At 40.9% G+C, this 23,397-nt stretch overlaps 1 protein-coding gene across 1 annotated transcript in view; it reads left to right on the top strand.

The window, feature by feature from the left end:
- Window positions 1-23,397, top strand: part of PI4KA (phosphatidylinositol 4-kinase alpha) — a 442,522-nt gene that overhangs the window by 403,580 nt on the left and 15,545 nt on the right. Inside the window, 4 exon segments of the mRNA XM_053701959.1 lie at window positions 21,703-21,773; window positions 22,057-22,160; window positions 22,659-22,763; window positions 23,155-23,280. Of these exon segments, the coding sequence (XP_053557934.1) occupies window positions 21,703-21,773; window positions 22,057-22,160; window positions 22,659-22,763; window positions 23,155-23,280 (406 nt within the window).

The following is a 23,397-nucleotide window of genomic DNA, read 5'->3' as shown; positions in this document are numbered from 1 at the left end:
GTTTAGGTAATTAGTTTAATTATAGTGTAGTGTTAGGTGTAATTGTAACTTAGGTTTGGGTTTATTTTACAGGTACTTTTGTACTTATTTTAACTAGGAAGTTATTAAATAGTTAATAACTATTTAATAACTATTCTACCTAGTTAAAATAAATGCAAAGTTGCCTGTAAAATAAATATAAATCCTAAGCTAGCTACAATGTAACTATTAGTTATATTATAGCTAGCTTAGGGTTTATTTTATCGGTAAGTGTTTAGTTTTAAATAGGATTCATTTATTTAATTATGGTAAATTTATTTCGTTTAATTTAAATTATATTTAAGTTAGGGGGGGTTAGACTTAGGTTTAGGGGTTAATAAATTTAATATAGTGGCGGCGACATTGGGGTCGGAAGATTAAGGGTTAATAAATGTAGGTAGGTGTCGGCTATGTTAGGGACGGCAGATTAAGGGTTAATAAAATGTAACTAGTGTTTGCGCGGCAGTTTAGGGGTTAATATATTTATTAAAGTGGCGGCGATGTCCGGTCGGCAGATTAGGGGTTAAACATTTTAGTTAAGTGTTTCCGATGTGGGGGGGGGCCTAGGTTTAGGGGTTAATAGGTAGTTTATGGGTGTTAGTGTACTTTTAGCACTTTAGTTAAGAGTTTTATGTTCCGGCGTTAGCCCATAAAACTCCTAACTACTGACTTTTAAATGTGGTAGGAGTCTGGACAGGAGAGGGTCTACCGCTCATTTTTTTAGGCGATCGTAATACCGGCGTTAGGAAAATCCCATTAAAAAGATAGGATACGCAATTGACGTAAGGGGATTTGCGGTAAGCTAAAATTGCGGAAAAAAGTGAGCGGTAGACCCTTTCCTGCCTGACTCTTAATACCACCGGACATTAAAAAGCAGCGTTGAGGAGTCCCAACGCTGCTTTTTTAAGGCTAACGCAAGACTCGTAATCTCGCCGTTAGAGAGCTTTCATGCAGCATTTTATGAATCTTTTTTTTTTTTTTTAATTAAATATTTTATTGAGGGTAAAACAATAAATTCACTTGCAGTGCATAGTACAAACTTATCAAATATTATCATCATATCAGAACATCTAAAGTGTGCATAAAGAAATAACAGCCCTCATTTTTTCCCCCTTTTGTTTGTAGGTCACTCTTGGACCTATGATATTGTATTAAACTGTAGTAAGGGATAAACAATGAACAAAATAAACAGGACAAAACAAATTGCATCTTAGAGAAAAGAAAAAAAAGTTATTACATTGACAGCATTAAAAAGAAAATGAAGATGCAAGTAGCCAAAACTGGAAACAGCGAAGATAAATATAACCGTTCAACATAGTACAAATTGTCATATTGTAGTTGTACTATCAAATGGGTTCTATGTAAGAACTGAGGATATCATAGCTATGTATTTAAGGGGCTGGCAATCATGATATAGATCTTTAAAATATTTAAAAGGAGAATTGGATGTTGGGCAATTTTATCTGTATATGCTAATCCTGTTTCCTGTGCTACACTAAGAGGCTGTCTGGTGGTCAATAATATAAAAATAACTTGCAACGCATGCTCGTGCTAGAAAACATCATATGTGCGTAGTAGAATGATTTAATGCATCACTTAGCTAAAACAAATATACTCCTCAGTCATACAATTAATTTTGCCGTCTAGAGGTGCTATCGGTATTTGTTACCCGGTTGCTACCCCGGCCGAAGGCAGCAAAACCGGGACATGTGGGTTAATGTAATGTAAGGATGTAAGGGTCGGAACCATGCTAAAGTTATGCTAAGTGTAGACATAACCCGAGAGCTACCTATAAAGATATGGGCAGTATGTCAAAATTATCCTTATCTCTATGAGTATGTGAGCCTACTTTGCTAAGGTGTCTTAAATGTGTTTTATGCTGAATGGATTTACCAAGTATAACAATGTTATATGTATTGATGATCAACTAAAAAAAAATAAAAAAAATATATGAATTGAAGTGAACATAAGGAAACCTATAAACAGTAATATCACAACATTTTCTCCCACCGAGGGTATTTCAAACTGCAAACTGTATTATTATATTAATACATGTTAAGCTAAGACTGATTCAGAGTCCAATCTGTTATAGTAAATGCTAGAGAAGTAAATGTCGGGTAAACCGCATTTGATTTAACTGGTTAATAAGGTAAGCTGCTTAGGAGTGTAAACGGTGACGCCAATACCCAGCCGGGTTGACAAATGTTCCAATAGCGCTGTTAAAGGGAAGCGCATCAGGGCCATATTGCCGGTATGAAATAAGAGCATAATCTGGATCTTTTGGGTAACGATATTTAGCTCTTTTCTGCAGGATTGTTTCCCGGTTAGTTTTTGTTTTATTGGTCTGGGTAACCAAAGTGCTGGTAAATGCTGTTATTATGCCTCTGTCTGTAGTGTCTGTCTGCAACATGTTCAGCTTACGCCTCTGTATGGCCATGCTGTTTTGAGAGTCAGTCATCGGGTCTAGCAGTGTCCCGGGAGGAGCATGTGCATCTTGAGTTAGGTCCATTTCAGCAAGGCCTGCCCTATACATTATTGAGTGATCCAGGATTTTTAATGTTCCTTGACCACTGGTGTGTTCGCTCATCATAGCGTCAGCAGGTCTTAAGCTCCATATGGTAGCCTGACGAGCGATGGTTCCAGCCTGTGTCTGGGGGGCCTGTGTGAGATCAGGTGAGTGTGGTCCCTTACATTGAATAAGCGCATCGATTTGGTATGTGTAAATGTCTTTGTCTATGAGATAAGTCATTTCCGCTGTACTGTGTGCCACTTCTGCAATTACTTGTTTGGCGGTACACTTACATATTAGATTGTCGTAGGGAGCTCTCTCCATCATGGATTGCATCAGACTTTCAATCCTTTGTAGTTGTTGATCATGGGAATCTTGCAGGTTAGATTCTCCAGAGATTGCCATCCTCCTTTTTAGAATGGGATACTTATGGATTATTGGAGTATAATATGTAAGTTAGTTTGACATATCCAGTTAAGGAAAAATACCTTGGGAACCCGAGGGGGGAAGCGCTGCTTATCGTGAGCCGCCTCTAATGTCAGGAATACAGCTCAGATGTAGTATATGCTTTCCACAACAGGAAACAGGAGATTATGATATAAATTAAATAGTTGTGCTGTAAAATTTCTCCGATAATCGGCGGATTATCAGTTTATCAATCAGAGCTCAAGAAAATGCGACCTCTCGGATCACTGTACGGACACGCGCCCCCCATTTTTCTTTTTTATAATTTTTTTTGCTCTCTTTCCCATTCTCTCAAACCTGTTATATATATGTCATTTATAGGAGCATGGATATAAATTTGCAGAATTAATTTTTTTTTATTTTTTTTATAATTTAGTTTTTTTGCAAATATATCTCAAACTGAACCTGCCTCTGATGCTACCATAGGATTTAAGTTGCCTAAACAGGTATTTAACAAAGCTAAGTATGCATGTTGTAATTAAGCTGACCTAAATAATTTAGCTCTGTTATGTGGCTCAAGTTTAACAAATTGTTAAATATATCTATGAGTACAAATACATACACTGTTATTCCATCTCAGTCTAAAAGTACATAGCATTACTGCAGAAATGTAAGATCAGCTATAGAGAAGGCAATGACTGCTATTTGGCTTCAAATAAATGTAAAAAGTTTTTTGCAACATTTTCATAAACTTAGTGAATTAAGTTCTGACCTTTAGCATACTGACGTATCCTCTACTGATAGGGTCTCCTGAGGATGCCACGTCAGAGACTGATATAGACAAACTTCTTTTCTATTTGTTAGAATATATTCATTCTCTCTTAAAAAGGAAATTCTGTTTACTTTGGGTATTGAGGAGTCTAAATCTCCTGATGATAAAGCTAGTAATTGTCTAAATACTGTATTTAAGACAACTGTTATTATTCCTGAAGTATTTCCTATTCCTGATGCTATCTCTAATGTGATTGCTAATGAATGGTCTCAGCCTGGTACCTCTTTTAACCCTTCTTCTAGGTTTAAGAAATTGTATCTTTTACCTGTTGTCAAGGATACTTTAGAAAGGAAGCTTGAATCTTATCCAAGAAGGACATATTTACATTCTGGCTATATTCTTGGACCTGTTTTATCTATGGCTGATGTTGCTGCTGCTTCTACTTTTTGGTTGGACAGTTTAGCACAGCAGTTGTCTTCAGATTCTGAATTATCTAACATTGTTTTACTTCAACATGCAAATCATTTTTTTTGTGATGCTTTATTTAAAGTTAGGAAGATCAATGTCTAATCCATTTCTTTAGCCATTCTAACTAGAAGAGCTTTATGGCTTAAATCTTGGAATGCTGACATGGTGTATAAAACTAGATTATTATCTCTCTCTTTTTGGTTCACAATTGGATTCTATTATCTCCACTGTTACGGGGGGTAAGGTTTTTTTTTTGCCCCAAGACAAGAAATCTAAGGGTAAATTTAAAGCTCCCAATCGTTTTCGTTCCTTTCGTCAGAATAGAGAACAGAAAACCACTCCTTCCCTTAAGGCCTCTGGCTCTAATTGGAGACCATCTGCGAATTTGAATAAATCCAAGCCTTATAGGAAACCTAAGCCTGCCCCTAAACCTATATGTAGGTTGCGACCCTCAAGACAGTTCTTTTGGTAGGGGGCAGACTAAAGCTATTTCAGAGTTTGGACAGACTCTGTCTAAAATCAGTGGATTCAGAATATAATTTCTTAGGGGTGTCAAATAGGATTCAAAATAAGACTTCCTTTGGGAAGATTCTTTCTTACCCATGTAACAAAAAAAACAGTAAAAGCTCAAGTCTTTCTGAAATGTGTTTCAGATCTAGAACTTTCAGGGGTAATTTTTCCCAGTTCCACAGCAGGAACAAGGATTGGGGTTTTTATTCAAATCTATTCATTGTACCTATGAAGGAAAATTCTTTCAGACCTATTTTGGATCTGAAAACTTTAAATGGTTTTGTAAGAGTCCCAACTTTCAAGATGGTGACTATAAGGAATATTCTGCCTTTTGTTCAGCAAGGTCACTTCATGTCCACAATAGACTTAAAGGATGCTTACCTTCACAATCCGATTCATTCAAATCAAATGTTTTCTTAGATTCTTTTTTCTAAACAAGCATTACCAATGTGTCGCTCTTCCGTTTGGCCTTGCAACAGCACCAAGAATATTCTTAATAGTTTTAGGTGCCCTTCTATTTGTAATCAGTGAGCAGGGTATTGCAGTGTTTCCTTATTTGGACAATATCTTGGTACTAGCTCAATAGATTTCCAGATTCAGTGTCCATGGCTCTATCCCTAACAGAAAAGAGACGGTTGAAATTGGTTTCAGCTTGTCTAAACCTTTAGTCTCTTATCATTCACTTCAGTGGCCATGTGCATGTAAGTTTTAGGTCTCATGATTGCAGCATCGGATTCAATCCTTTTTGCTTGTTTTCATATGAGACCTCTACAGTTTTGCATGTGGCAGGGATTATACTCAGATATCACAACTGATATACTTAAATCCCAACTCTCCACTCTCTCTGACTTGGTGGTTATACCATCACCTTATTGTTTAAGGGGCCTCCTTTGTTTGTCCTACCTGGACTGTGATCACAACAGATGCACATCTCTGAGGTTGGGAAGCTGTTTGGGGGTCTCTGACAGCACAAGGAGTTTGGAATACTCAAGAGGCGAGGTTACCAATCTATATCTTAGAACTCTGTGCTATTTTCAGAGCTCTTCAGGCTTGGCCTCTATTAAAGAGAGAATCGTATATTCGGTTTTAAACAGACAATGGGGTATATTTATCCATTCGGAGCTTGATACATATGCCCCAATGTCACAACAGTGGAATATGACAATCATCAAGGGGGGATTCGCAGTCCCCTAGCAATAAAAGAAGTATCTCTAATACTTTCTTGTGCGGAATCCAATTCTTGTCTAATCACTGCGATTCATATACCAGGTGTAGACAATTTGGAGGCGGATTATCTCAGCCGTCAGATTCTTCATCCGGGGAGTAGTCTCTCCATCCAGATGTGTTCTATCAGATTATGCAGATGTGGGGTCCTCCAGACATAGATCTGATGGCCTCTTGTCTAAACAAGAAACTTCCCAGATACCTTTCCAGGTCCATAAATCCTCAGGCGGAAATGATGAATGCTTTAGCAGTTCTATGGTTTTACCAACCTGCTTATATTTTTTCACCTCTGGGAGTGATCGCAAAGCTCATAATGGAACAATCTTATGTGTTTCTGATAGCACCAGCATGGCCTCACAGGTTCTGGTATGCGAACCTTGTCCAGTTGCCAGCCTTGGTCACTTCCTATAAGACCAGACCTTCTGTCTAAAGGCCCAGTTTTCCATCAGGATCTCACATCTCTAAATTTGAAGGCATGGAAATTGAACACTTAGTTATTAGTCATAGACGTTTCTCTGACTCAGTAATTATCACTATGATACAGGCTCATAGGTCTGTTTCAAGTAAGATTTATCATAAGGTTTGGAAAACCTATATTTCTTGGTGTTCCACTCATGATTATTCTTGGCATTGATTTAGAATTCCTAGGATTTTATAGATTCCTCAGGATGGTTTGGATATAGGTTTGTCTGCAAATACTTTGAAAGGACAAAGCTCTGCTCTTTCTGTCTTATTTCATAGAAAGATTGCTAAGCTTCCTGATATTCACTGTTTTTTTCAGGCTTTGATTATTTGTATCTAGCCTGTTATTTAATCAATGTCTCCTCCTTGGAGTCTCAATTTGGTTTTAAAGATTTTGCAGGCTTCTTCTTTTGAACCTATGCATTCTTTGAATATTAAACTACTTTCTTGGAAAGTGTTATTTCTTTTGGCTATCTATTCTGCTAGAAGAGTTTCTGAATTGTCTGCTCTCTTGTGAGTCTCCTTATCTGATTTTCTATTAAGATAAAGCGGTTTTGTGGACTTTGTTTAATTTTTTTCCAAAGGTTGTGATTTCTAACAACATAAGTAGGGAAATTATTGTTACTTCCTTGTGTCCTAATCTAAAGAATACTCTTGAAAAAGGTCTTTACATTCTTTGGATGTGGTAAGAGCTTTGAAATATTATGTTTAGGCTACTAAAGATTTCAGAAAGACTCCTAGTCTATTTGTTATTTTTTCTGGTTTCAGAAAAGGTCAGAAAGCCTCTGCCATTTCCTTGGCATCTTGGTTGAAGCTTTTGATTCACAAAGCCTATTTGGAGGCGGGGCAGTCTCCGCCTCAGCGTATTACAGCTCATTCTACTAGATTAGTCGCAACATCTTGCGCTTTCAAGAATGAAGCTTCAGTTGATCAAATTTGCAAAGCAGCAATTTGGTCTTCTTTGCATACATTTACTAAATGTTCCATTTTGTTGTTTGTTTTTTCGGAAGCAGCCTTTGGTAGAAAGGTTCTTCAGGCAGCTGTCTCAGTTTGATTCTAGTGCCTATGATTTGAGTTTTTTTTTAATTTTTAATAAAACTCAATTATTTAATTTCTCAGCGGAATTAGCTGTTTTTATTTTATCCCTCCTTCTCTAGTGACTCATGGACTTCCACATCTTGGGTATTGTATCCCATACGTTACTAGCTCATAAACTCTTGCCACTTACATGAAAGAAAACATTTCTTTCATAGTGGCAGGAGTTCATGAGACCCACCCAATATTTTTTGGGGTTATGATTTTTCTTTTGCAAGATGTACCGAGTCCACAGATTCATCCTAACTTGTGGGATATTGTCCTTCCTGACAGGAAGTAGCAAAGAGAGCACCACAGCAGAGCTGTCTATATAGCTCCCCCCTTAACTCCACCCCCCAGTCATTCTCTTTGCTGGCTCTAAGCAGGAAGGGTAAAGAGAAGAGGTGTTAAACTGTTAGTTTTATTTATCTTCAATCAAGTGTCCTAATCCTTCTTCTAAGAATGACCGTCTGTTGCACAACTTGGACGTGGTTCATGCCTTGAAGTTTTATTTGCAGGCAACCAAAGATTTTCGCCAATCATCTTCTTTGTTTGTTGTCTATGCTGGAAAGCATAGAGGTCAAAAGGCTACAGCTACCTCTCTTTCCTTTTGGCTGAAAAGCATCATCCGTTTGGCTTATGAGACTGCTGGACAGCAGCCTCCTGAAAGAATTACAGCTCACTCCACTAGAGCGGTGGCTTCCACATGGGCTTTTAAAAATGATGCTTCTGTTGAACAGATTTGTAAGGCTGCGACTTGGTCTTCGCTTCATACCTTTTCCAAATTTTACAAATTTGATACTTTTGCTTCTTCTGATGCTATTTTTGGGGGAGAGGTTTTGCAAGCAGTGGTGCCTTCCGTTTAGGTTCCTGTCTTGTCCCTCCCTTCATCAGTGTCCTAAAGCTTTGGTATTGGTATCCCACAAGTTAGGATGATTCCGTGGACTCAGTACATCTTGCAAAAGAAAACAGAATTTATGCTTACCTGATAAATTTCTTTATTTTGCGATGTACCGAGTCCACGGCCCGCCCTGTCTATTCAAGGCAGATAGTATTTTTTATATAAACTTCAGTCACCTCTGCACCTTATAGTTTCTCCTTTTCTTCCTTGGCCTTCGGTCGAATGACTGGGGGGTGGAGTTAAGGGGGGAGCTATATAGACAGCTCTGCTGTGGTGCTCTCTTTGCTACTTCCTGTCAGGAAGGACAATATCCCACAAGTTAGGCTGAATCCGTGGACTCGGTACATCGCAAAAGAAAGAAATTTATCAGGTAAGCATAAATTCTGTTTTTTTAATATATAAAGCACTTTATTTATCCTGTTCCTCTTTTGTATGCTTTTTACACTTCACTAACTTGGCTATATGTTAAACTGAGATATGAGTGATGTGGGAAGTGTATTTATAGGCATTTGAGGTTTGGGAAACTTTGCCCCCTTCTGGTAGGAATGTATATCCCATACATCACTAGCTCATGGACTCTTGCCACTATGAAAGAAATTAATTTATCAGGTAAGTTCTTACATAAATTATGGGTTTTTTTTTTCATCATTTGTCCTAATCCTCTGAATTCTAAGGAAGCAGTTGTGAACAGACTTGACGTGGTCAGAGCCCTTTCACATTACTAAGTAACTACAATAGATATCAGAAAGTCTGATTATCCTTTTGTTGTTCATTCTTGGTCAATAAAAAGACAGAGCTTCTTTGGCCAGTTGGATTTATTCAACTTTTCAAACCTGTCCGCGGGCCAGATTTTGTGGATATCTGAACTAGAGCACAGGTAAAATAATTGGCTGATTAGTATACATGGTTATTTTACTTGCTCTCACTCAAGTTAATCCTGAAAATCTGGCCTGTTAGGGAGGCATGAGGACAGGGGAAAACCAGTGGTCTTGAAATTTGGCCTTATCATGGATCAGATATAATGAAGTTCCTATTGAACATATTTTTGCAAGGGAGCAGACTAGTCTTACATTCATGTGTTCATTATTTCCATCTATAGGGGAGGAGAGTCAACGGCTTTATTAATTACTTTTGTGAATTATGAACCTGGCCCCCAGGAGGAGGCAAAGACACCCCAGCCAAAGACTTAAATACCTCCCCCACTTCCCTCATCCCCCCAGTCATTCTTTGCCTTTCGTCACATGAGGTTGGCAGAGAAGTGTCGGATTTTCGGAGTAGCCTCTTATGGAGGGAAGTACTCTTCGCATTGGGACTGGAGTTTTAAGTAGTCCTGTCAGCCTCTCAGTGAGAGCCTGGGCAAAAGTTAGAGTCCGGAGATGCAGGGAGAGTCTTTCTGCGAAACCATCCCGACTCATATTAACAGCTCCATAAGCAATCAGCGTTGACGAGTTTCGCTGCCTGCTTTTTTCACTCATGTCCATGTCAGGAGCGAGGCTACTAACCTGTCACACTTGAAGGGCCGTGTTCCTGTTCCACGGCGTATATTCTGGTAAGATTGTTTCATTTTTTATTACATAATGATAACACGGAAGACAGGGTCACAGTGTGACGCCTTTTATCTTTAAAGAATCAAGGGTTAATATTCCTGGAAGGGGGATTATTGAACAGGGGGGGTTTATGCATGATATTATTGTGTCATTGCAGCGTTATGTGCGAGATGAGGCTCTGGCAATGTGTGGAACTTTCAGGTGATTTATGGGAGTATTGCGTGTCCATTTTTTGGCGCATTTTCTCCTTAGACAGGGGTGGTCCTGCCAGGCATTCCATGTGGTGAGTGCCCGGCCATTGGAGGTTATAAAGGTGCCTATTTATTAAATTAATCTAGTTCATAATAACACTGCAGCTATGGAGGACTCTGACGCATTGGAGGGTTCTCCCTCTTTAACAAGGTCTCATTCCTGTGTTTATATTAAGGTAAATAAAACTCCAGGCCCAGATGGAATACACCCAAGGCTGTTAAGGGATCTTAGCACTGTTTTAGACAAACCTCTACTCTTAATTTTTCATTATCCTCAGACATGGTACCCCAGAATTGGCGTAAAGCTGATGTGGTGCCACTCTTCAAAAAGGGAAGCAGGGATGATCCAGGAAGCTAGTCTGACATCAATAGTGGGGAAGATATTTGAAGGATTATAAGGGATTATATTGATGAGCATATTCGTGTAAACAAGATTATGAGTTCTAATCAGAATGGTTTTAGGAGAAATAGATCATGTCAAACTAATCTAATTAGAATCTACAAGGAAGTAAGTAAAAATATAGATAAAGGGGAATCAGTTGATGTGATGATACTTAGATTTTGCAAAGGCATTTGCATTTGATACAGTGCCACATGAGATTAATGCACAAAATTAAGGGACTGGGAATAGCTGAAAATGTTAGCTCATGGATAAATAACGGGATAAAAGATAGGGAGCAACGAGTAGTAGTAAATGGATCATACTCAGATTGGACAAAGGTAATCAGTGGAGTCCCCCAGGGATCAGTACTGGGCCCCGTTTTTTTAAAATATTTTTATAAATGACTTGGAGCAAGGATTAAATAGCGACATCTCTATTTTTGCAGATGATACTAAGGTAAGTAAGGTCATTAGGTCAGAGAAGGATGAACTTTCATTACAAAGGGGTCTGCAAAAATTAGAAGTATGTGCAAGTAAATGGAAAATGAGATTTAATAAGGAAAAATGCAAGGTTCTACATTTTGGAAGTAAAAATAAGCAGGCAATGTATTTTTTAAATGGGACAAGACTTAACCAAACAGAGGAGGAAAGGGATTTGGGAGTAGTAATAGATAACAAGCTAAAGATGAGTGCACAATGCAGGGCAGTGGCTTCAAAGGCTAATAAGATACTAGCATGTATTAAAAGAGGCATTGATTCAAGGGAGGAAAGCATAATTTTGTCACTATATAAAGCCCTGATAACACCTCACCTTGAGTATGGAGTGCAGTTCTGAGGACCGATCGCAAAAAAAGATATTGCAGAACTAGAAAAAGTTCAGAGAAGGGCCACAAAGCTAATAAGGGGATTGAAGAAATTAACCTATGAGGAAAGGCTAGCCAAACTGGGTCTGTTTTCTTTAGAAAAAAGGTGCTTGAGAGGTGACATGATTACTTTATATAAATATATTAAAGGCCCATATTCAGAGAAGGCAGAAGCTCTCTTTATTCCAAGAAAATTGTTTCTGACAAGAGATCACACTTTAAGGTTGGAGGAAAGGAGATTTTCACTGTAAGAGCAATAAAATTGTGGAACTCATTACCAAAGGAGGTAGTGAATGCCAATACTCTAGATACATTTAAAAATAGTCTGGATGCATTTCTGTATATAAACAAAATTCATGGATATGATTGCTAGTATTAAATGAGTCACCTTTTAGTGAGGTTATTTAAGCTTAACTGGAGCTTTTTGTAAGTATTTTAGATTTGTATAGGTTGAACTCGATGGACTTCAGTCTTTTTTCAACCTTATCTACTATGTTATTGTGAGGTGGTTCTGGTAGATCAGCCTGCTCAACCATGTTCCACATGCCTTAATAAAGTTACGACATCTAAAAGCAAATGGATGTCTAGTACTACTGAGGCATCCACCTCTGAGTGTTCCCCGTCCCAGGAGGTGCGTTCCCTGCATCCATCTCCAATTGCACATGCAGCACCCCAGGGTCCAACCATTACTCCTGCGGGAGAGATTCGTTGGCCATCAGATTTTGCGGTTCAACTGCAAACAGCGGTTTCTAAAGTGATCCATGCCTTACCACGTTTTGCGTATCATGGCGGCCCGTCCCAGGGGTTGTCTACGTCTGTAGAAATATCAGAGGCGTTATGCGATGAAGAGGCCCAATCTGACTCTTCGAAGGAGGCCCCTTCTGGGTCGGAGCCTGTCTTTAGATTTAGGATGCAGAATTTGCACTTTTTGCTGAAGCAAGTGCTGGCTACTCTGGAAGTTCCAGAACTGAAACTTCCGGAAGAACCGGCGATTCCTAAGCTTGATAAGGTATATGAGGACATGGTGGTACCTCAGGCCTTCCAGGTTCCTGTTAAAATGAAGAATAAATGGGAGTGATTAGGTTCTTCCTTTTCCCCTTCTTCCTTTAAGAAACTGTTCCCTGTTCCGGACACTCAGCTTGAGCTGTGGGGTACTGTCCCTATGGTGGATGGTTCTATCTCTACGCTCGCAAAGCGGACGACTATTCCCCTCGAGGATAGTTTGACGTTTAAGGAGCCCATGGATAAAAAGTTGGAAACATGTTAAGGTAAATGTTTCAACACACAGGGTTTGTTTTTCAGCCGGCAGTGGCCGTAGCCGCGGTTGCCGGAGCTGCGACATATTGGTGTGAATCCCTGTGTGAAATGGTCAAGGGGGAGACTTCCATCGACAAAATACAGGATAAGATTAAGGCGCTGAAGATCGCCAATTCGTTCATCTGTGATGCCAATATGCAAATTATTCACCTGAAAGCTAAGGTGTCAGGTTTATCTGTTTTAGCTCGCAGGGCTGTGTCTAAAGTTTTGGTCTGCGGACATGACCTCTAAGTCGAGGCGGTTGTCCCTGCCTTTTCAAGGAAAGATTCTGTTCGGTTCAGGATTGGATTCAATCATATCCACGGTTACGGGAGGCAAAGGAGCTTTCCTACCGCATCAGAAGGCTAAGTCTAAAAGATCTACTTTTCGTCCCTTTCGTGCGGACAAGGCCCAGCGCCAGCATCCCGCTGCAAAAGCGGACCAGTCCAAGGGAACTTCTTGGAACAAGTCTAAGCAGAGCAAGAAGCCCGCCGAGACAAAATAGTCATGACCGGTCTCCGGACCAAATAGGGGGCAGATTGTCTCTCTTCTCAGAAGCCTGGTTGCAGGATGTTTAGGACCCTTGGGTTCTGGATGTTATCGCCCAGGGTTACAGGATAGGGTTCAGATTCCATCCGCCCAGGGGCAGATTCCTCCTATCAAACTTGTCTTCAAGACTGGAAAAGAGAGAAGCCTTTCTAGATTGTGTGAGAGATCTCTCCTCTCTAGGTGTTATCGTACCAGTACTTCAAGCAGAAAGGGGTCTAGGGTACTATTCAAATCTTTTTGTGGTTCCAAAGAAGGAGGGCACGTTCCACCCGATTGTGGACATAAAGTGTTTAAACAAGTTTCTGAGTGTTCCATTTTTCAAAATGGAAATGATCAGATCTATTCTGCCCCTAGTTCAAGAGGGACAGTTCATGACAACTGTAGACTTGAAGGACGCTTACCTTCATGTGCTAATTCACAGGGACCACCTCAGGTTCCTAAGATTTGCATTTCTGGATCAATACTTCCAGTTTGGGGCCCTTCCCTTTGGTCTGGTGACGGCCCTGATAGTCTTCACGAAGGCTCTGGGGGCGCTACTTGCAGTGACCAAATCCAGAGGCATTGCTGTGGCGCCCTATCTGGACGACATCCTAGTCCATTTATACCCTAATATTTTTCCTACTGTTCCTTGTTCTCCCGGCAGAATGACTGGGGGATGAAGGATGTGGGGGAGGGATTTAAGCCTTTGGCTGGGGTGTCTTTGCCTCCTCCTGGTGGCCAGGTTCATTATTCGCAAAAAATAAAATTAACGACCGAGGACGTATGGCATACGTCGTTGGTCTGGAATGCAGCTGGAAGCGATCCTGATTGCTTCCAGCTGCTTTCCGGTTATTGTAGTGATGCCTCGATATCGAGGCATCCTGCAATAACAATTTTTACCCCTCCGGTGCAGAGAGAGACACTCTGTGGCCCTCTCTGCACTGGACATCGATGGCCGCATACGTTGGTGGGTGGGAGCTGAAGTGGGAGGGGGGTGGGCGGCCATCCATGGGTTCTGAGCCTTAGAGGGGGGCGGGATCGGGGGCGCGCACGGGGAAGAGAGCGGGTGGGAACCGCTACACTACAGAAAAAAAAGTAGTATAAAGGGGAGAAAGGGGGGAGGGAATACACCAAAAAGTAATCTAAGGGATCTGGGAAGGGTTTGGGGTTTGTCTTGGGGGGAAGCTACACTACAGAAAAAGAAAAAAAAACAAAAACATAAATTTCTCCAACATAGGTGTGTCCGGTCCACGGCGTCATCCTTACTTGTGGGATATTCTCTTCCCCAACAGGAAATGGCAAAGAGCCCAGCAAAGCTGGTCACATGATCCCTCCTAGGCTCCGCCTACCCCAGTCATTCTCTTTGCCGTTGTACAGGCAACATCTCCACGGAGATGGCTTAGAGTTTTTTAGTGTTTAACTGTAGTTTTTATTATTCAATCAAGAGTTTGTTATTTTAAAATAGTGCTGGTATGTACTATTTACTCAGAAACAGAAAAGAGATGAAGATTTCTGTTTGTATGAGGAAAATGATTTTAGCAACCGTTACTAAAATCCATGGCTGTTCCACACAGGACTGTTGAGAGCAATTAACTTCAGTTGGGGGAACAGTGAGCAGTCTCTTGCTGCTTGAGGTATGACACATTCTAACAAGACGATGTAATGCTGGAAGCTGTCATTTTCCCTATGGGATCCGGTAAGCCATGTTTATTAAGATAGTAAATAAGGGCTTCACAAGGGCTTATTAAGACTGTAGACTTTTTCTGGGCTAAATCGATTCATTATTAACACATATTTAGCCTTGAGGAATCATTTAATCTGGGTATTTTGATAAGATTATATCGGCAGGCACTGTTTTAGACACCTTATTCTTTAGGGGCTTTCCCAAATCATAGGCAGAGCCTCATTTTCGCGCCGGTGTTGCGCACTTGTTTTTGAGAGGCATGACATGCAGTCGCATGTGTGAGGAGCTCTGATACTTAGAAAAGACTTTCTGAAGGCGTCATTTGGTATCGTATTCCCCTTTGGGCTTGGTTGGGTCTCAGCAAAGCAGATACCAGGGACTGTAAAGGGGTTAAAGTTAAAAACGGCTCCGGTTCCGTTATTTTAAGGGTTAAAGCTTCCAAATTTGGTGTGCAATACTTTTAAGGCTTTAAGACACTGTGGTGAAATTTTGGTGAATTTTGAACAATTCCTTCATATTTTTTCGCAATTGCAGTAATAAAGTGTGTTCAGTTTAAAATTTAAAGTGACAGTAACGGTTTTATTTTAAAACGTTTTTTGTACTTTGTTATCAAGTTTATGCCTGTTTAACATGTCTGAACTACCAGATAGACTGTGTTCTGAATGTGGGGAAGCCAGAGTTCCTTCTCATTTAAATAAATGTGATTTATGTGACAATGACAATGATGCCCAAGATGATTCCTCAAGTGAGGGGAGTAAGCATGGTACTGCATCATTCCCTCCTTCGTCTACACGAGTCTTGCCCACTCAGGAGGCCCCTAGTACATCTAGCGCGCCAATACTCCTTACTATGCAACAATTAACGGCTGTAATGGATAATTCTGTCAAAAACATTTTAGCCAAAATGAACACTTATCAGCGTAAGCGCGACTGCTCTGTTTTAGATACTGAAGAGCATGACGACGCTGATAATAATGGTTCTGAAGGGCCCCTAAACCAGTCTGATGGGGCCAGGGAGGTTTTGTCTGAGGGAGAAATTACTGATTCAGGGAACATTTCTCAACAAGCTGAACCTGATGTGATTACGTTTAAATTTAAGTTGGAACATCTCCGCATTCTGCTTAAGGAGGTATTATCCACTCTGGATGATTGTGACAAGTTGGTCATCCCAGAGAAACTATGTAAAATGGACAAGTTCCTAGAGGTCCCGGGGCTCCCAGAAGCTTTTCCTATACCCAAGCGGGTGGCGGACATTGTAAATAAAGAATGGGAAAGGCCCGGTATTCCTTTCGTCCCTCCCCCCATATTTAAAAAATTGTTTCCTATGGTCGACCCCAGAAAGGACTTATGGCAGACAGTCCCCAAGGTCGAGGGAGCGGTTTCCACCTTAAACAAACGCACCACTATACCCATAGAAGATAGTTGTGCTTTCAAAGATCCTATGGATAAAAAATTAGAAGGTTTACTTAAAAAGATGTTTGTTCAGCAGGGTTACCTTCTACAACCAATTTCATGCATTGTCCCTGTCGCTACAGCCGCGTGTTTCTGGTTCAATGAGCTGGTAAAGGCGGTCGATAGTGATTCTCCTCCTTATGAGGAGATTATGGACAGAATCAATGCTCTCAAATTGGCTAATTCTTTCACCTTAGACGCCACTTTGCAATTGGCTAGGTTAGCGGCTAAGAACTCTGGGTTTGCTATTGTGGCGCGCAGAGCGCTTTGGTTGAAATCTTGGTCAGCTGATGCGTCTTCCAAGAACAAGCTACTTAACATTCCTTTCAAGGGGAAAACGCTGTTTGGCCCTGACTTGAAAGAGATTATCTCTGATATCACTGGGGGTAAGGGCCACGCCCTTCCTCAGGATCGGCCTTTCAAGGCAAAAAATAAACCTAATTTTCGTCCCTTTCGTAGAAACGGACCAGCCCAAAGTGCTACGTCCTCTAAGCAAGAGGGTAATTCTTCTCAAGCCAAGCCAGCTTGGAGACCAATGCAAGGCTGGAACAAGGGAAAGCAGGCCAAGAAACCTGCCACTGCTACCAAGACAGCATGAAATGTTGGCCCCCGATCCGGGACCGGATCTGGTGGGGGGCAGACTCTCTCTCTTCGCTCAGGCTTGGGCAAGAGATGTTCTGGATCCTTGGGCGCTAGAAATAGTCTCCCAAGGTTATTTTCTGGAGTTCAAGGGGCTTCCCCCAAGGGGGAGGTTCCACAGGTCTCAGTTGTCTTCAGACCACATAAAAAGACAGGCTTTCTTACATTGTGTAGAAGACTTGTTAAAAATGGGAGTGATTCATCCTGTTCCATTAGGAGAACAAGGGATGGGGTTCTACTCCAATCTGTTCATAGTTCCCAAAAAAGAGGGAACGTTCAGACCAATCTTAGATCTCAAGATCTTAAACAAGTTTCTCAAGGTTCCATCGTTCAAGATGGAAACCATTCGAACAATTCTTCCTTCCATCCAGGAAGGTCAATTCATGACCACGGTGGATTTAAAGGATGCATATCTACATATTCCTATCCACAAGGAACATCATCGGTTCCTAAGGTTCGCATTCCTGGACAAGCATTACCAGTTCGTGGCGCTTCCTTTCGGATTAGCCACTGCTCCAAGGATTTTCACAAAGGTACTAGGGTCCCTTCTAGCTGTGCTAAGACCAAGGGGCATTGCCGTAGTACCTTACTTGGACGACATTCTGATTCAAGCGTCGTCCCTTCCTCAAGCAAAGGCTCACACGGACATTGTCCTGGCCTTTCTCAGATCTCACGGATGGAAAGTGAACGTGGAAAAGAGTTCTCTATCTCCGTCAACAAGGGTTCCCTTCTTGGGAACAATAATAGACTCCTTAGAAATGAGGATTTTTCTGACAGAAGCCAGAAAAACAAAGCTTCTAGACTCTTGTCGGATACTTCATTCCGTTCCTCTTCCTTCCATAGCGCAGTGCATGGAAGTGATAGGTTTGATGGTAGCGGCAATGGACATAGTTCCTTTTGCGCGCATTCATCTAAGACCATTACAACTGTGCATGCTCAGTCAGTGGAATGGGGACTATACAGACTTGTCTCCAAAGATACAAGTAAATCAGAGGACCAGAGACTCACTCCGTTGGTGGCTGTCCCTGGACAACCTGTCACAAGGGATGACCTTCCGCAGACCAGAGTGGGTCATTGTCACGACCGACGCCAGTCTGATGGGCTGGGGCGCGGTCTGGGGATCCCTGAAAGCTCAGGGTCTTTGGTCTCGGGAAGAATCTCTTCTACCGATAAATATTCTGGAACTGAGAGCGATATTCAATGCTCTCAAAGCTTGGCCTCAGCTAGCGAGGGCCAAGTTCATACGGTTTCAATCAGACAACATGACAACTGTTGCGTACATCAACCATCAGGGGGGAACAAGGAGTTCCCTAGCGATGGAAGAAGTGACCAAAATCATTCTATGGGCGGAGTCTCACTCCTGCCTCCTGTCTGCTATCCACATCCCAGGAGTGGAAAATTGGGAAGCGGATTTTCTGAGTCGTCAGACATTGCATCCGGGGGAGTGGGAACTCCATCCGGAAATCTTTGCCCAAGTCACTCAACTGTGGGGCATTCCAGACATGGATCTGATGGCCTCTCGTCAGAACTTCAAAGTTCCTTGCTACGGGTCCAGATCCAGGGATCCCAAGGCGGCTCTAGTGGATGCACTAGTAGCACCTTGGACCTTCAAACTAGCTTATGTGTTCCCGCCGTTTCCTCTCATCCCCAGGCTGGTAGCCAGGATCAATCAGGAGAGGGCGTCGGTGATCTTGATAGCTCCTGCGTGGCCACGCAGGACTTGGTATGCAGATCTGGTGAATATGTCATCGGCTCCACCATGGAAGCTACCTTTGAGACGAGACCTTCTTGTTCAGGGTCCGTTCGAACATCCGAATCTGGTCTCACTCCAGCTGACTGCTTGGAGATTGAACGCTTGATCTTATCGAAGCGAGGGTTCTCAGATTCTGTTATCGATACTCTTGTTCAGGCCAGAAAGCCTGTAACTAGAAAGATTTACCACAAAATTTGGAAAAAATATATCTGTTGGTGTGAATCTAAAGGATTCCCTTGGGACAAGGTTAAGATTCCTAAGATTCTATCCTTCCTTCAAGAAGGATTGGAAAAAGGATTATCTGCAAGTTCCCTGAAGGGACAGATTTCTGCCTTGTCTGTGTTACTTCACAAAAAGCTGGCAGCTGTGCCAGATGTTCAAGCCTTTGTTCAGGCTCTGGTCAGAATCAAGCCTGTTTACAAACCTTTGACTCCTCCTTGGAGTCTCAACTTAGTTCTTTCAGTTCTTCAGGGGGTTCCGTTTGAACCCTTACATTCCGTTGATATTAAGTTATTATCTTGGAAAGTTTTGTTTTTGGTTGCAATTTCTTCTGCTCGAAGAGTTTCAGAATTATCTGCTCTGCAGTGTTCTCCTCCTTATCTGGTGTTCCATGCAGATAAGGTGGTTTTACGTACTAAACCTGGTTTTCTTCCAAAAGTTGTTTCTAACAAAAACATTAACCAGGAGATTATCGTACCTTCTCTGTGTCCGAAACCAGTTTCGAAGAAGGAACGTTTGTTGCACAATTTGGATGTTGTTCGCGCTCTAAAATTCTATTTAGATGCTACAAAGGATTTTAGACAAACATCTTCCTTGTTTGTTGTTTATTCCGGTAAAAGGAGAGGTCAAAAAGCAACTTCTACCTCTCTCTCTTTTTGGATTAAAAGCATCATCAGATTGGCTTACGAGACTGCCGGACGGCAGCCTCCCGAAAGAATCACAGCTCATTCCACTAGGGCTGTGGCTTCCACATGGGCCTTCAAGAACGAGGCTTCTGTTGATCAGATATGTAGGGCAGCGACTTGGTCTTCACTGCACACTTTTACCAAATTTTACAAGTTTGATACTTTTGCTTCTTCTGAGGCTATTTTTGGGAGAAATGTTTTGCAAGCCGTGGTGCCTTCCATTTAGGTGACCTGATTTGCTCCCTCCCTTCATCCGTGTCCTAAAGCTTTGGTATTGGTTCCCACAAGTAAGGATGACGCCGTGGACCGGACACACCTATGTTGGAGAAAACAGAATTTATGTTTACCTGATAAATTACTTTCTCCAACGGTGTGTCCGGTCCACGGCCCGCCCTGGTTTTTTAATCAGGTCTGATATTTTATTTTCTTTAACTACAGTCACCATGGTATCATATGGTTTCTCCTATGCAAATATTCCTCCTTAACGTCGGTCGAATGACTGGGGTAGGCGGAGCCTAGGAGGGATCATGTGACCAGCTTTGCTGGGCTCTTTGCCATTTCCTGTTGGGGAAGAGAATATCCCACAAGTAAGGATGACGCCGTGGACCGGACACACCGTTGGAGAAAGTAATTTATCAGGTAAACATAAATTCTGTTTTTATTGTAAACTGAGTACTGGCAGACAGCTGCCAGTACCCAAGATGGCTGTCAAGAAGGCAGAGGGGGAGGTTAGAGAGCTGTTTGGGGGGGGGGGGGGGGTCAGGGAGGTTGGGGGCTATGGGGGGATCCTACACAGCAGCTTATGTAAATATGCAAAGAAAAAAAAAAGAAAGAAACTTTCTGCCAGTACTTGATGGCGGGGACAATTGCGGGGAGGTAAGAGAGCTGTTTGGGAGGGATCAGGGGGTGTGATGTGTCAGGTGGGAGGCTGATCTCTACACTAAAGCTAAAATTAACCCTGCAAGTTCCCTACAAGCTACCTAATTAACCCCTTCACTGCTAGCCATAATACACCTGTGATGCACAGCAGCATTTAACGACCTTCTAAATACCAAAAAGCAACGCCAAAGCCATATATGTCTGCTATTCCTGAACAAAGGGGATCCCAGAAAAGCATTTACAACCATTTGTGCCATAATTACACAAGCTGTTTGTAAATGATTTCAGTGAGAAACCTAAAATTTGGAAAAATGTAACTTTTTTTTTTATTTTATTTGATCGCATTTGGCGGTGAAATGGTGGTATGAAATATACCAAAATGGGCCTAGATCAATGCTAATACTAATAATAGATAGATCCCCAGCCCCCCAATTTATGTAAAAGAGATATAAATACCATAAGTTCCATATACCACCAGCCACCTATCAGGTAATAGTACCAAGATCAGTACAACATTGGGTAATTATCCCCACCAGCACATGAGCAGCAAGTACAAAAGTTTCCTTTTTCGTAAATATGCCCGCAAGGGGATAGAAAAAATTATTATCCTAAACTTTCACCATTCACTATGTTCGTTGACTGTCTTTATATATGTTGTTCTAGTAATAAATCATCAGTGGAGATTATCTCATTTCTCAAGTCTATAATAAAACACAACATATATAATCCGCAAACAATTTTATTTCTTTATAATTGCAAAGTTATATATTTTGGAAACATGGCTGGATCCCTCTTTTTTTTGTTTTGTTGGTCATCTTTTGTCTGTTGCATGAGCTATTGCATGGCAAAGTGACTATATGTCATATCTAGAAAGAGGTAGTTGTCATATATATTGTGCATCATGAGTAGTCCCAAAGACCTGTGGAATTACCTACTCCAATGGCACAAGACTAGTACTTACTAGTGAAGACCATATGTTTTCAATTTTAGTAGGAAAACATGGATTGTTAGTAAGTATGTTATTTAATGCGTCTACTTATTGACCCAACTAATACTAATACAACCGTATCCCAGAGGTTTACAGTGTTTTGCCCCTGATCTTAGATCTCTTTTCCTCTTACCTCTTGTTGTTCTGTACATCTGTTTCATGCCATACTTAAAACATTTTTTTTTTGCTTTCAGTGCTGCAAAAGCCCCTTATCTGGCCAAGTTCAAGGTGAAACGATGTGGAGTCAGTGAACTTGAGAAGGAAGGTAAGTGGCTCTACATTAATATAGGTATTTAACCTATGGTGCATTCAGTTGTCAGGCAGGTATTGTAACATACTCTAGATAACAAAATTCATCCTTGTCAAAATTAAACTTAGTGTCTGCTTCTCTGTTGTATTTACTAAAATAACCTAATAGTATTCTATTTGTTGTATTGATTTATTATTTGTTTAAATGCATTTTTAATTGACACACTTTTATTCACAGTTTTTGTTTAGTCAAATGTACCCTAAATCTCTACGTTTATTTTATCCAACCATTCTTTTAGGTCTTCGCTGCCGTTCAGACTCCATTGATGAGAGTGAAGAAGATGGAGACAAAAAAGTTTGCTGGCAAGCTGCTATCTTTAAAGTGGGTGATGACTGCCGACAGGTGAGCAAAATATTTTTCTGTATATTATTAGAAGCTTATGCCACAGAATTTAGTTTGTGTCAATGCAGCTGGGTGGTAGTTGAGTAACTGGACAGTTGTTTGTTTGCAGAACGACATTTTTATAGAATTTTTTTTTTTAACTGAAAAAACTATATAATTATGAATTTATAGGCTGTATGTGATAAGCAGGTCTTACTGGATACAAAAAAGCTATGAGTGCTGTTGTATGCAATTTCACTCTATTTTTCATGGCTTGATTGCACAGCTCCTGTTATCTGTGATACATAATACAAAGCAAAAACAGCTGAGCTTAGCAGGCCATCCTGCTCTGTCTATAACTTGCCTTTCTTCATGCGTGGACCACTCCAGCTTTATATTGTCAGCTGGCTATGTTTTTACGAGTTTAAATATAAATAAAAATATTTTCTACGATGGAGTTGTGCAGATCACATTTTGATTTATCCCTTTATCTGTGTCTTCTCCCTTCTTCTGCCTCAGGACATGCTGGCTCTGCAGATTATTGACTTGTTCAAGAACATTTTCCAGCTTGTTGGACTGGACTTATTTGTCTTTCCATACAGAGTAGTTGCAACAGCTCCTGGGGTAAGTAATGAGGCAAGCCCAGAATAAGCTAATTGGCTTGTACAAATAACTCGCTCTTAGCTTTGTATCTTCACGCTTCATTTCATTGAGTTGCACTCAATACACAGACTTAATAGGAGCAAATCTATGCTATTTAGCTACTTACACACTAGTCTCATTGTCACAGTCACATGATGCCACCCTATATATACTCCAAGTTATTTTATATCTTCTTGTGCCAAAGTTTCTCAGCTGTCAGCATTTAGGACTTTGAGGGTCAAATATTTTAAAATAATACACTGTTTGGTAATCTGATTCTGAGTTTTTAAGTTCTTTATATGGACATTTTAAATAGATACAGTATCTGATTGTCTTATGATTGTGTATGTTTCTTACACTTCTCCTTCTGCAGTGTGGAGTTATTGAATGTATACCAGACTGCACCTCTCGGGACCAGCTGGGCCGCCAGACTGACTTTGGCATGTATGACTACTTCACGCGGCAGTACGGGGATGAGTCTACGCTTGCTTTCCAGAAGGTAATATTCTCATTATCACTGCAGCCTCGTGCTATCTCTACACTTTAAAGTATGTTTATGCATTGTATAAATGTGAGCAATAAAAGTTTTATAAGCATATAAAACTGTCAATTTTAC

Source organism: Bombina bombina, chromosome 2 (assembly GCF_027579735.1).
Source record: "Bombina bombina isolate aBomBom1 chromosome 2, aBomBom1.pri, whole genome shotgun sequence".
NCBI classification, from domain to species: Eukaryota; Metazoa; Chordata; class Amphibia; order Anura; family Bombinatoridae; genus Bombina; species Bombina bombina.
Note: the sequence above shows the minus strand (reverse complement) of the source record. Positions and strands in the feature narration are given on the sequence as shown.